This window comes from Erithacus rubecula (genome assembly GCF_903797595.1).
Source record: "Erithacus rubecula genome assembly, chromosome: 2".
In the NCBI taxonomy this organism is placed as follows: Eukaryota; Metazoa; Chordata; class Aves; order Passeriformes; family Muscicapidae; genus Erithacus; species Erithacus rubecula.
The window spans coordinates 54,870,529-54,883,701 of NC_136685.1; the positions used below are offsets into that span (position 1 = coordinate 54,870,529).

The 13,173-nt window shown below is 43.0% G+C and overlaps 1 protein-coding gene across 1 annotated transcript; it reads left to right on the forward strand.

The window, feature by feature from the left end:
* The first annotated feature begins 383 nt into the window (after positions 1 to 383).
* SOD2 (superoxide dismutase 2) lies at positions 384 to 7,996 on the forward strand. Its single transcript, XM_079299290.1, has 5 exons — positions 384 to 525; positions 1,665 to 1,867; positions 5,301 to 5,417; positions 5,998 to 6,177; positions 7,483 to 7,996. The coding sequence occupies exons 1-5, from the start codon at positions 497 to 499 to the stop codon at positions 7,626 to 7,628; spliced, it is 675 nt and encodes a 224-aa protein (XP_079155416.1). The 5' UTR covers positions 384 to 496; the 3' UTR covers positions 7,629 to 7,996.
* Positions 7,997 to 13,173: the final 5,177 nt, after the last annotated feature.

The window sequence follows — 13,173 nt, forward strand, 5'->3', positions numbered from 1 at the left end:
CTATGCTACATGCAGGAAAGCAGGTGTTGGGGAAAACAAGATGTCCAGAAAAAACGGGTAGAAGAATAGAAAGGAATTAACCAAAGTAAGTCTTAGACAAAAACGCTGAAACGGTAGCGATAGTGCAGCCAGACCCATATGCAGGTTTTCAAAGCCGAACAAAAGTGTTTCCCTAGCACTGTGCGGTGCTGCCGTATCCCCTCGGGGCACAGGCAGCGGGCGGCACTCGATCTGTTTTGTAGGGGCGCTGAGGCAGCCTCGCCTCGGCTGCCACTACTGCGGGCCTGAGTTTTAAGATAGCGATTCCAGCAGCGTTCCACTCACAACGACGAGCAACACCCCCTGCTAAAAAACCAGCATTTAACCGAATGCGAAGGCCGGGTGGCCGCGGGGTGTGTCACCCGCGGCTCGGCCGAGCTCAGCCCCCGCGGCCGGGGCGGAGGGCGGGCGGGCCGCGGCTGCGCCGTCAGAGTCGCGCTCGGTTCCAGACGCCGCCATGTTGCGCCGCTTCGCCGCCGCGGGCAGGTGAGAGCCGAGCCGCGCCGTGCCGTGCCGGGGACAGCGCGGGGATGGGCAGAGCCCCGCACCGGGAGGCGGCGGCCGCACCGCACCGCCCTCGCCCCCACCGCCGAGCCGGGGGCGGGAGGGCGGGAGCGGGGGAGGAGGCGGCGGCAGGGTCGCCTTCTCGCCCTCGGTGTGTGCCCCCGCCATTTCGCGCGCAGGGAGGTCGCGCTGTGCCGGCTGCCCCGCGGGGTCGGCGCCGGGCCGGGTGGAAGCTGCTGACGGTCGTCCTTGAGCGCCTCCACGTTCTGCCCGCGCCGTCCGCCGGCGGGCTCTGGCGGCCTGGCACGGTGCTGCCAGACCCTCTTGTTCTTGCTGGCCGGGGTCGCCGCACTCAGCCGCTCTTCAGGGTCCCGAGGGCTTTTCTCGCGGTGTGACCCTGGCTTGTGTCAAGGTCACCAGCGGCACGGCGGCCGGTCTCAGAGCTGACCGTCCTGCCGGCCCGGCGATTCTCCTCTCTTGTCATATGACAGGTGCGAGGTGTTAAAATGGGGAAGGGTAGCGCAGCCTGCGCGGTGTCTGTGCCGGGCATCGCGGCCGTGACGCCGCGTGTGGTGTCCCGGTACTGCCCATGGGACAGGGAGACACATGTCCGTGTAAATGCTGGGGAGACCCAGTCCTGGGAACCCGCTGACTGTGTAGGAGTTTTAGCTTTTTCTATTTCCCAGTACATGAACCTTGTGGATAGCGAGGGAAGGACGTTTCGGTGACATCTTTGCTTCTATTTTTAATCAATAAAGATTAGGTGAAGCTTTGAATGTCATCGAGTTACTGCTGGCTTTTCAGTGCTGTCCCTGCTTTTCCCTCACGTGCGTGCTTGGGAGGGTACATGAGTCTTTGCAGCGGCCTTGGAGAAGCTGCTGCTACACAGTGCAAAGCCCTGTATATGTGACCTTTGTGTGAATTCATCTTTACAGTTAAGCTGCAAAATATGCTTGCTTTAAACTCTTGAGAAATGGAAATTTGATTTTTTTTTTGGCTAAGATATCACCCCAGGTACTTACAGCAGCTGAGCATAACAGCAGTGTATTCATTCTATTTCACTGGCAAAGCCCAAGTTTTACCGAATAAAACTGCTTCCTTCTGTTTTTTTTCTTTTCTAGAAGCAGTGCCAGGTTTGTAGCACCCTTGGGGTGCTTGGTTTCTAGGCAAAAGCACACTCTTCCTGACTTGCCATATGACTATGCTGCTCTGGAACCTCATATTAATGCAGAGATCATGCAGCTGCACCACAGCAAGCATCATGCCACCTACGTGAACAACCTGAATGTTGTCGAGGAGAAGTACAAAGAGGCACTGGCAAAAGGTTTGTATATGCACAGTCAGCAGGTGAGATGGGAGCTTATTGGCATAGATGATACAGGAGAGGGAAAAAAAAAAAAGGGACATAATTTCTTTTAATAGTTTTGTATTATGTCATCGCAATATTGTTAGGGGAAGATCTTTTATTGTAGCTTCAGTGGTGCTGATAATTAGAAATAAAATATAAGTAAAAGGCATGAATTTTGTTTTCTGTAGTGCTGTAAAACTAGAAGATACATTGGTTTTTGTGGGTTTAATCTGTACTCCGTTAGTAATTTGAACTGAACAAGTCAGTAGGAAATTGCTGTCATTTTGCTGAACGAGTACTTTGCAGTAAAAATTTAGTAGCACAATTAGATAAAGTGAAATTTTTGTGCCCTGATAGTTTTCTATCTGCTCTGCTCAGTCTTGGTAACTAATCTTGGTTGCCTGGAGATAAGTGGAGGTAAGACAGACATGCAGTTAATGTATACAACAAGCAGTGGAGAGACCTGAATTTCGTTATATCACTGGGTCAAATTAAGGGTCTGTGTGGGTCACAAGCCTACTAAAATATGCAGGTGAGTCATAGAATTTTTTGTTACAATCTTAAAATTTGAGATACGCTGCCTTTTGTGAAAACTTTGCAGGTGCATCAGAGCTATGCTGAAACATGAGATGAGTTTTTCTAAACTTTGAGTCTTTCAGTTGAACTAATGAAAGTGTGAGAAATAACATGTACATCTTTTTAATAAGGTGGAATAATTTTCTGGGGTTTTTTTGCTGTTATGATCTTCTTAGAAGGTATCAGTTTACCTCAGAGAAAGTATTACTGTATGGACTCACTTCTGTCTGCTTGCCAGGTGGCTTCAGTGGAATTTTAACTGCTTGGACTTGGGTGAAAGTGAGAATTGCTGATGTCTGGGTAAACCTCAGCCATGTATCACTTAATAGTTAATTCCCAGTGTATTTGAATAGAGAATTGGGCTTTTCAAGTACCTAAGTGGGCCTAAAAATAACTTGTACAGTCTGAATTAATGAACTAATGAGATTCGATTAAGAATCAGATAATCATGACTGCTGCCCTGCACTGCCAGTGGCAGATCCAGGAAAGGTGTATTCTGGAGATGTAATTAGTACAAACACAACTGAGGAAGGAACCTTAAGCATAAGAAGACTGTGTGTCTGCTGCTGCTGTCACTGATGCTGTTAAATGATGAAAGTTTTAGCTACTAGTGAAGGCAGAATTTTTGGTTATCAGAAGCAGTGTTATGGATCCTTTATTTTTTAGAGATTATAGCTTTTGATAGCATCTTGTCACTTGCTATTGAAATGTTTTACTGATAGGTAGAGATTAATTTCCAAAGGGATTGCTTATTGGCTGTGGTCATGCACACCAAAGCAGACAAATATTTACTCAGGATATTTGTGATTGTGTGGTTTGTTTGTTTGTTTCCCAGTTGGTATCTCAGTGTGCAGTGTGCAGTATTTTGATCCTCATTAGAAAAAATTCTAAGACAGGGCAAAGTCTGAGCTGCTGCCTCATTCTGTCAATATTGTTGTTATTTCTTTTCACTAAAACTGGGCACAGTCACTGGGCTGTGTATCAGTGTTGGGTTAGGTAGCACATCTGATCACTGTCCAATGACTTTCTCTGCAGATAGCAGAACCTTGTCAATGTCTCTTATTCAGCAATAGAAAGTAAAGTATTCTCTTCAGATTATCTTTAACATATTCTTCATTTATCTGTATCTGACTAGAAAACTCAAGGCCATCCTGTTGGCTTACATTGTCAGCTCATTTGAATATTAATCTGCACTTCTGTGATAGCACAGGACTTTGTTTCAGCATAAACTGGTCATGACTACTGGCCCATCAAAATGTGTCAGATTTGCTAATTGAAGGATATTAACTTGTATCTTATTTTCAGTGAAAACTTGTTCCTACCATAGTTTCCCTGCTCTTCTTTGGCCATCACATGACCTGTGATTGCACTCTTAGAAGGAAACAAATTACTTAGGCTAAGAAACTGAGCTAACTGCTCTGTTGAGCACCTTTGAGCTCCTTGTCTTGGTTTACTGAATTGTCCATGGATTCTATACCAATACATTTCAGTATACTTTTGCTGTAACTTGAGGGCAAATTACCCCTTTTCAATTGCTTTTTTTAAATTCCTGATGCAAAGTTCAGCAGCACTGAACGTAGAAAATACTGGTTTTTAAGGACAGTGATGAAATGCCATCTCTGGTTCCTAGTGGTCCTGAGGAGCGAGTTCTTTGACAGAATGGTGGAATAAAGAGTGATGAACACATTAAAGGCATTCTAAGTTAGATTTTGATTTCTGGCTTGTTGTATATTGTATGCTTTGAATGAACTTGAAAGTGTCATTAAGGGATGCAAAATTCAGGGGAAATGTCCCAAAGATGCCATCTTAGTGGCCATGAGAGACTCTTATCCTTAACCTGATACCTAAATCCAGCAAATAATGTTTTTACAAACTGCATTGGGTGCTTTGTTTCAGTGCTGTACCCCTCTGCAAAGGTTATAAGGAAGTGCTGAGAATGTGGAATCCTGGATTGAAAGCTTAGTAATGAATGTGCTACTGCTTTGAGGTGTATTACTGCTTTGAGGCTTGTCTTCATGTCTGTTGTTGAGGTGACTCAGAAAATTTCTACCACTCAGTCCTGAGAATGGATGTATTGGAATGGTAGAAAAAGCTTTAAAAATCTTTTAAAGGCTTCAGTGTTTTTAAAAGCCAAAATAGTAATGAAAACACTTGTATTAAAGTGGTGCAACACTGTTTAGAGGCACAAGGCACCAGTGAATTCTTCAAGGAATACAGCATTTTGTGGAGAGAGAGGAAGTACAGAGCTGTTTGATTTGATTTCAGACGCAGGATGCTGTCGTGTGAAGTGAAATTATTTGGGTCACTTTTCTGTGAGTACCTCCCTCCAAAAAACCCCAAATGAAACAAAAGATAGGAAGGAAAAGAACATTTTGTGTATTTGCTCATTGTACTTACTGACTTTTCTCAAGCTCAAACTGTTTGCCCTGTAAATTGTTTTAAGAAGTTTAAAAGTGCTTGGTTTGCAAATCAGTGGGCTAATGGGTGAGTAGTGATGATACTGAAGAATTCACAAGTGCTGGGTCCTCAAAGAGTTCTTGCTGTGTTCATTGCTTTATTCTGCTGTAGTGTGGCAGCAGGTCTTACGTGTGTAGTATGGGCTGCCTGATAGTTGCAATATTGCAGATCATTTATTTCAGCATAAAAAATATCAAAAATAATAAATCTTTAATAGGTTTTTTCTGTGACACTCTAGAATATGGATAACAGTACAAACATTGGCAAGTTATATGCTTGTAGAATGATTTTTCAGTGGAGGCCTAGTAGAAACTTACTGCCTGTTGTGGTGATGATAATGTTTTAATTTATGTATTTTTATTTTCTGTATCCTTAGGTGATGTTACAACTCAGGTATCACTTCAACCTGCACTGAAGTTCAATGGTGGGGGTCATATCAATCACAGCATCTTCTGGACAAACCTTTCTCCTAATGGAGGAGGGGAGCCTAAAGGTTAGTGCATGTTACAGTGGTTTATTGCATCAGTTTAATTAACAGGTAGAATTGATGATCTGTCTTTGAAGGAGTCTGTCTTTCAGAGTTAATTCACCTTTCTGTGTGACAATTTATGAAATTCTGAGTTAGTCGGGGGGTTTTTGGATGTAAGCCAAAAGTATAAAAAACTAGTCACGTACAAAGTATTTTTAATTTCTAGAGCTGATTGTGTATACACTGCAAAATACTTGGCTACTGCTGTATGCTTCCCACCTTCATTAAGAAACAGCAGTTGTACAAAGCTGTGCCAATTAAATTGCTCTATGTACTCGGTTCACAGAAAGGGAGAAGTGTGCTGCAGACCCACCCAGCCTAGTGGCTGGACTTACGCTCCAGTTTGGATAGGGATAGTTTAGCACTTAAAGAAGGGATCCCTTTGGGGAGGATAGAGTACTAATTACCTAAAGTGACCTGCAATTAAAGGTAAAGGACCTTTAGCACAGATCTCACAAAAGCTGTTGTGATAAATTTGGGAGGTTTCGATCGAGGTTTGTATTTTATATGCTTGTGATCTTTCTGTGCTTTTTTTCTGTTAAAGGGGAATTGATGGAAGCCATCAAGCGTGACTTTGGTTCCTTTGCAAACTTCAAGGAGAAGCTTACAGCTGTATCAGTTGGTGTTCAAGGATCAGGCTGGGGGTGGCTTGGCTACAACAAGGAGCAGGGGCGCCTACAGATAGCAGCTTGTGCAAATCAAGACCCTTTGCAAGGAACAACAGGTCAGGTTTCTTCCCTTCTGCTCTGTAGATTCAATAGACAAGTGTATGACATCTGAAAAGTGGTTTGTAGAAAATCTTGAGAAGAAATTGCTGGATAAATAGATCTGAAAAACCAAATGTCTCTCCCAGCAGAAGTGAAAACTCAGTTTTTAAAGCAGCGTTTAAAAAGCAGGACTTAAAAATTGTGAAGAGCAGGAGGATTAAGTGTCCTTCTAGTCCAAGGGAAAACAGATGGGCCCTGTTGTGAAAGTGCATTTTGCTTGGTGAATATTTTAGCTTCCGCTTCCTTGGATTTTTGAGAAACTGGAATAACTTGCACGTATCAAGCAATATTAAGATTCTTGCCATCAGATTTTTTTTTCCTCTTTCAGAGGAGCTATTCACAGTACTGTCAGTGGAGGCCAGACAGCAGGAGAGGATGAATGTAATAACTCTTGTTTCTATCTAGGCTGGGTTTAAAATGAAGCCTTACAATTTGCTTCCTTTATATTGACAGAGTGATGAGTGTTGACCAAATGATGTGGTTAAATGGTACAGTTGGACAAGCAGTACTGGCAATGATCTCTTTCCAAGATATTCTTACTTCCTTAGAGAGACATGGGAGTGGTAGTGGCAGGCTTCACAGAGAGAAGAGGTCATGACCAGTGACAATCTGCCTGCAGTGTCAGTTTGTCCAAATAATTTTGCAGATACCTTTAAAACATGTTATTCAGAATTCATAGAGAATGACAAGGAATTTCATGTATTGCTAACAATCTGTGTACTACCTATTCAGTAGGGTGAGAAGAAATCAAGATTTAGTATAGGGACATAGAGTATAATGGGGGTAAAATTTCAGCCTCCCTCCTGTCAAAATTTATCATTAAAAATTCAGTGACAAGGGTATTTTAGCACAAAAGCAAGGAGGTAATTAGGCAGGTACCAAATAGCCTGTAATTAAATTATTGGAAGCAAGCTGGCTTAGCAAGAAACCTTTATAATGCAATTTTGCTTTAAAGTGCTTGCATATCTATGAAAAAGATAGAAACCTTTCCAAAAATTACTTCACCTGGTTTTTGTTATATCTTCCAGGCAGTTCCAGAATATTTATAGATGTGTTTACCCAAATCATCTCTTTGAGTTTATGCAGTTTGTGTGTGTGTGGAGCACAGTTTTGTAAATATTGCAATAAGGACCAGTATGCTGTAGAGCTCTTTGTCTTCCTGCAGATTAAGACTCGGAAACTGGGTACAACTTGGGGACTTAAAACTTCACATGCACAGTGTGTTTTCATACATTCACAAAATTTATCCTCTTTTTTCACAGGTCTCATTCCTTTGCTAGGCATTGATGTATGGGAACATGCTTATTATCTTCAGTACAAAAATGTTCGCCCTGATTATTTGAAAGCCATCTGGAATGTGATAAACTGGGAGAACGTATCTTCAAGATATGCAACTTCCAAGAAGTAGAGTGGAATTCTTGCACAGACTACTAAAATGTCACCAGTTCTACTCTGGTACCACTCTTGTAGTAGTGCCTGTGGCTTACAAATGAATTGTTCTACTGCAGAAAGCACTTCACTCATCCAACAAAAGCATTTCATAATCAAGCAAAGTGTCTGCTTGTTTAATTCTGTGAAAGGTGTTTACTTAGAGTTCTGGAGCTTTAAACTGTTGTGCAACAAAGAGAGACACCTTAATCTGTTCCATTGCATATAGAAACATAGGTCACCTTGCTGAAGCTTAATGGATTTCCTTGTTGCACTAAAATACCTAAGTGGAAATATGTGCTACTGTTGCTATAAACAAATAAACCTCATAAGAAGAATCTTCTATAACTGTCTACAGGAGACTCATTTTTAATATCTGTTCTAGTTACTTGAATTTTAAAAAATTGTAAGAGAAAATGCCCTTTGTAAGTTGTATTACAGGCTGCAGAGCTTTCATAAAGGGGAAATAGGTGTTGCTGTGCCTGCCTGAATTGGCTGTCTTCAGTCATCCCTGCTCCTTCCTGCATCTCTTACGTGAACTCTTCATGTATCACACTGATGCAGGGGTGTTGGAAGCATTACCTTGGGCAGGAGATTACAGTACTGGCTCAGGCAAATTGTTCACATAGGGCTGAATGACAGCATGTGATACTCATTTCATACTAACTGTTCAGGTATGTCTTGGACCATCCTTCAACTAAAGGGAGTGATTCCATGCATATGTCAAGTACGAGTTGTCTCTGCATAGCTGTGTTGCTGAAGCAGTAATAGCAAATTAAACTTGATGCTTGAAGCAGGGACAAAGTAACCTCTGTGGTGTAAAATGCCCATGGTCTTGGAAAAAAAATGGTTGGCAGATTGTGCTTACCATGGTGTCTGCTCGAAGGTGAAGGAAGCTGGAGTTTTTTTCTGTTCCTTATTACATGTGATGAAGTACCACATAGCAGAGATGAAGAACAAACCAGTGGACTGCTCCTCAATATGAGTGAGTCCTGAGGCAGGGCTTTGTTGGTGAGTGCTGTAATATGTGTGCCAGACCTGGTACTGCACCCTCCAAAGCAACAGGAGGTAACTATGCCTGTAGACTGGTGCTCTGGAAAAGAGTGCTTAAGCTGTGGAGGAAGTTTGAATTAGCCCCAGGTGGTGAGGCTTTAAACCAATGAGAACTCCTAAAGTACAGCCAACATTTGCTGAGACTCTAAAGGTGGGTAGAGTGAGACCCAGCACATGCTGGTAAAGCTCAGTTTCTGCTGGGCACCAGATTAAGAAAAAGTTCTCTTGTCTCCTGCTTCCAGTCAGCTGGTGAGTCAGTCCTGATACCTTGTGTTCTACCTGCATCTGAACGTACAAAGTCATCAGCTCTATACAAAAGAGAATGTCTGTGGAGTAGGAAGAAGATGGGAATTTTCTAACTGCTGAAGGCAATTTGTAGGGCCAGTGAAGCAGTGAAAATTATTTAATGCTTGACAGCTGTAAAGGACAAAGGTTTCTTATGTGGTTCATTTGAAGTAAGGGCTTGGTTAAACTGTCTTAATTCCATACTGCTGCGAAATCTGGAAAAAGTGGCTCTTGTGGCACTGTGAGGTGGAGTATGTGCCTGTAATTTAGCAAGTGTGCTAGCAAAGCTGTTGACTGGGCATTGAAATGCACAAACCTCTTAGTAATCTGTGTTAGGCAGTAAACTCAGAATTGCTGCTGAGAGCTAGCACTTTGTGGTACAGTGGTTGCTGTGGAGGTGGGCATGTCTGTCTCCCGCTACATGAATTGAGAAACAGGAGAGGAAAGCCTTACAGCTGATCTCAAATGTCCTGTCTGGACAAATCTGAGACCCATCAGTCAAACTTGAAATTAACTGTTTGTTCTAGCTAGACCTTACTAGTAGTAAAAGTAACTGTGTGTAAAGTCATCTCCAACCTGAACTGTGCTGAGTATCATGAATGAGCATGGAATTACTTGCAGACTTGATTTCAGTGCTGGACTAGTCTTTGACCTGGATCAAACAGAAGAGTTGCAAAATTGCATCCTGACAGACCCCAGAGTTGCTGATAAATGTGCCATGATTGTAGACACAGTTTATTTGTGTGTAGGTCCCATTATGCTAAAATAAAATCTTGGAGTAATTTTCAAGAGGGGAACAAAGTGCAGTACCTAATCCAAAATCTGGGAAATGATAGTGTGTCATGGACTGAAAGAACAGGGTGCATCAGGGTGATCCCATAATAAATACTTGCAGGTGGCAAAGCTGCTGCACACATAGACTTTGGTTTGCACATTGCAGCTTTTGGTGGCTGAATGTTTTTCAGAAACATGCAGTTGGGTCCAAAAGGGCAATACACTGCTGGGAAATGCAAGTGCACGTTTGTGACTTTTTGCTGACCCATAAAAAGATATTTGAAGGCTAATAAGAATCACAAAGTGTGTGTATCTCATTCTGTACCAGGACAGATTAAAGTAATTTGAGGTCCCCCCAACTGAACTCTTGCAGCCTTTCTGCCTCTCCCATGGCAGGCTGTGGGGGTGATGCCATGGCCAGCCCCAGGGTGACACCTTCATCCTGCTGGGAAATAGGATGGGTCTGTGGTTGTCTTTACTGAGCATGCAGAAGTGGAAATAGATGAAGGAGGCTTTTTCCTTCCAGCTTCTAATTGCCACCTTACAATTTTTTAATTTTACCTTTATCTACAGCATGTATTAAAAACCTCCCAAAGCAGTAAACCCCTAAACTGACTCCAGAAAATACTGACAGTGACACAGCTTGTGAGCTGGTATGCTCTTCTAGATATTGAAGCCTCTTTATTTACTGAAGACTTACTTGTCTTTGCATTCAAGACTTCAGTTCTCTCTAGTGTAGCAAAGTAGGTTTAAAATGCCACTGCCATTCTGCTAATATTTTACATGCCTGTTGCATTGACCTTGCAGAAGTTAATCATTACACTACTATAAAGTGAAACAATTGTGTTTGCAGTTATGTCTAATACTGAGGAGATAAAAATACTGGTAACTTGGTAGGCTTAACCTGCATTTTTCTTCTGCTTAATTATTAAAAGTAATGCTCTTAGGTTTCATCATAGCTGTGACTCTTGTTGATTCCAAAAGCAAAGGGTTCTGTGGTAGGAGTGTGTGAGTGTGGAGCGCTGAAGCAGCTCCAGTCCCAGAGACCCAGAGCTGTGCCTTCCCCGCTAGGTGGGAGTGTCAGTCTGTCTTACTCCGTTGACTTCGAGCTTCCGAGTTGAATTTCCAAGAGTCAGGTTAGGAATCTGGCCGGGTGTTCTCACTGCTGAGGAGGGGATCTGCTTGAATTTCCACTTTCTAAATAATCAAAGGTGACTCTTTTCAGTATGTGGGGAGGAGACAGCGCTGCTGTAGAGAAGGCAGTTTATAGTAATACATACAGTCAAATACAGAATTCACTGTAACTGGAGCCAGGCAGGCAGAGGCTAGAAGGAGGTACTCCTAATTAAATGAAGATGCTTCTGGGGTTCCCATCTGCCTCATCAGGCTCTTAAGTGTGTCTGGGTAGGGACATGCTGTACATGCCAGCCTGAATGGTCTTTTGAGTCCAGAGACCACAGGTGTAACTGCAGGATGTGAAGGCTGTCACATTGCTGTAATTAAGCCAAGCCTGCAGGGAGTTTATAACCTGGGGCATGGAGCTTTGCTGTTACAATTTATAGAGCTGCTGCTGCCATCAGCTTTTCCCTGGATCTTCTCACCCAAAGAGATGGATAGACCAATTAGCACAAATTGGTAAACCTGATGCCTGGACCTGCCAGAGCTGGTGGTGGACCCACAGAGCCTTGAGATACCACAGAAGCAGCTTTGACATGTGTCCTCCAGCAGGGTTTTAAAGCATGTCTGGATTGATGGGAAATCCCTGGAGCTCAGAGAACTGCCTACAGCCCAGTACTTGGGAAGTCTTGGCATCAGGGCTATGTGAAGTGACCAGCAGTCCCCAGAGCTGTGGGCTCCTGTTGCATGTAAATTTGAAGAGGAAAGGACAGTTTTCTGAAAGTATTAATTTCTGTGGAACTCTGTGGAAACATACAAAAGCTGCCTGTTGTTGCTCCTGGTATTTGCAGACTGGTTGGAGGCTTTCAGAATCTGTCTTCCTGTGAGGGAGTTTTGTCCCAGCTGGAAAGGTAAAATCTTTGAGACGTCCAGGTCTGTCTTCAGTTAGACTACAATTCCTTAGTCCTTTATTGTTTTTATCACTTTTTTCTGAGGAAGAACCAAATCTATACTTCCCTGGCTTCTCCCTACCTCTCCTGAGGTCCCTTACTGAGCTCCACTTCCTTTGGAGTGTGCTCTGCAGTTCTGTTCCTTGCAGCTTTGTTCCTTCTCGCCAGCTGCTCCATAGTGCTGCATCTTAAGGGCTTGTCCTTTATGCTACTGGCACTAGGACTCTAGCTGTAAAATGTCAGATCTAGAAGCAAGTAGCATGGTAATGCAGCTACTTTTATCCATAAGCTTTGCAGTACTCAGAAGATTACTGCACAGGGATTTTGGTTTTGCCTTGTTTTTGTAAGAGAAAGTTAAAAGTTTTTACGCAGTTACACAAAAAATACCACTGGCACGTCAGAGGTCTGCAAATCAGAAAGCAAGAGAAAACATCTGTTCATTTAAGTGTCGTGGTTTGAAGGTAATCTCACAATTCTGAGAAGGACTAATTTGTACCATTTCAGTATTTGAACTTGACAGGAAATGGTGATGTTGCAACCCTTGTTTTGCCTATAGAAATTCAGACCTGAGGTAGCTAAAAGCAAGGGCTCCCAGTTTTCAGGAATTTTTAAATTTGGCTGTGGTCAAAACTGGATAGAATTGACAACTTGTCAGTGTTTCCAGGAATCCAGAAGCTCCCCAGGCCCCACAGCTGTCAGGGAAGTCTGGTGTCTTGTCTGTCAGAGCAGCTGTTTGTGGGCTTGGAGCCTCAGGCTTCTCCAAAGGTCATTCACATAGAGCTGTTTCAAACAAAACACTTCAGGCTCATAAAGGTATTGTTTAAGAAAGTTCTCTGTCTATGTATCTGTCTTCTGACTGAATGCTTCACTGGGGTGTTTCCAGCCACTCTTATCCCTCTAGCAGAATTGTGTTAAGAGGCTGTAGGGAGGAGAGAAAATGCAGTCTTTGAAAGGATTTATCACTGAGCTGTCTTTGATTTCTTCTTCCTGTAAGATGCACACAAGCCTGGCCAGCCTGCAAGGAGCAGAGCTTGACTCTTGGGTGCCTTCAGTGTTTGAGTTTGTTTCCCAAGTCACTGAGAGGAACTTGTGTCAGGAGGACTTGAACTTTTTATTCCATCTGGGCTCCTCCACCCCTTCCTGGCTTTAATTGCAATAGGTTCTGCTGGTATTTAAAGGAAATGTATTCATTAATTTCTGCTTAGGTCACAAAACTAAAGCTCTCACCTGGGCTTTTTGGAGATGAATGGATATTATTTATCAAAGTTTAAGTGTAGGACTTGGTGCTTGTTTGCATAACTAAATAAAATGTGAACAATCAACTGGAATTAGCTTGTCTAAGGGTCA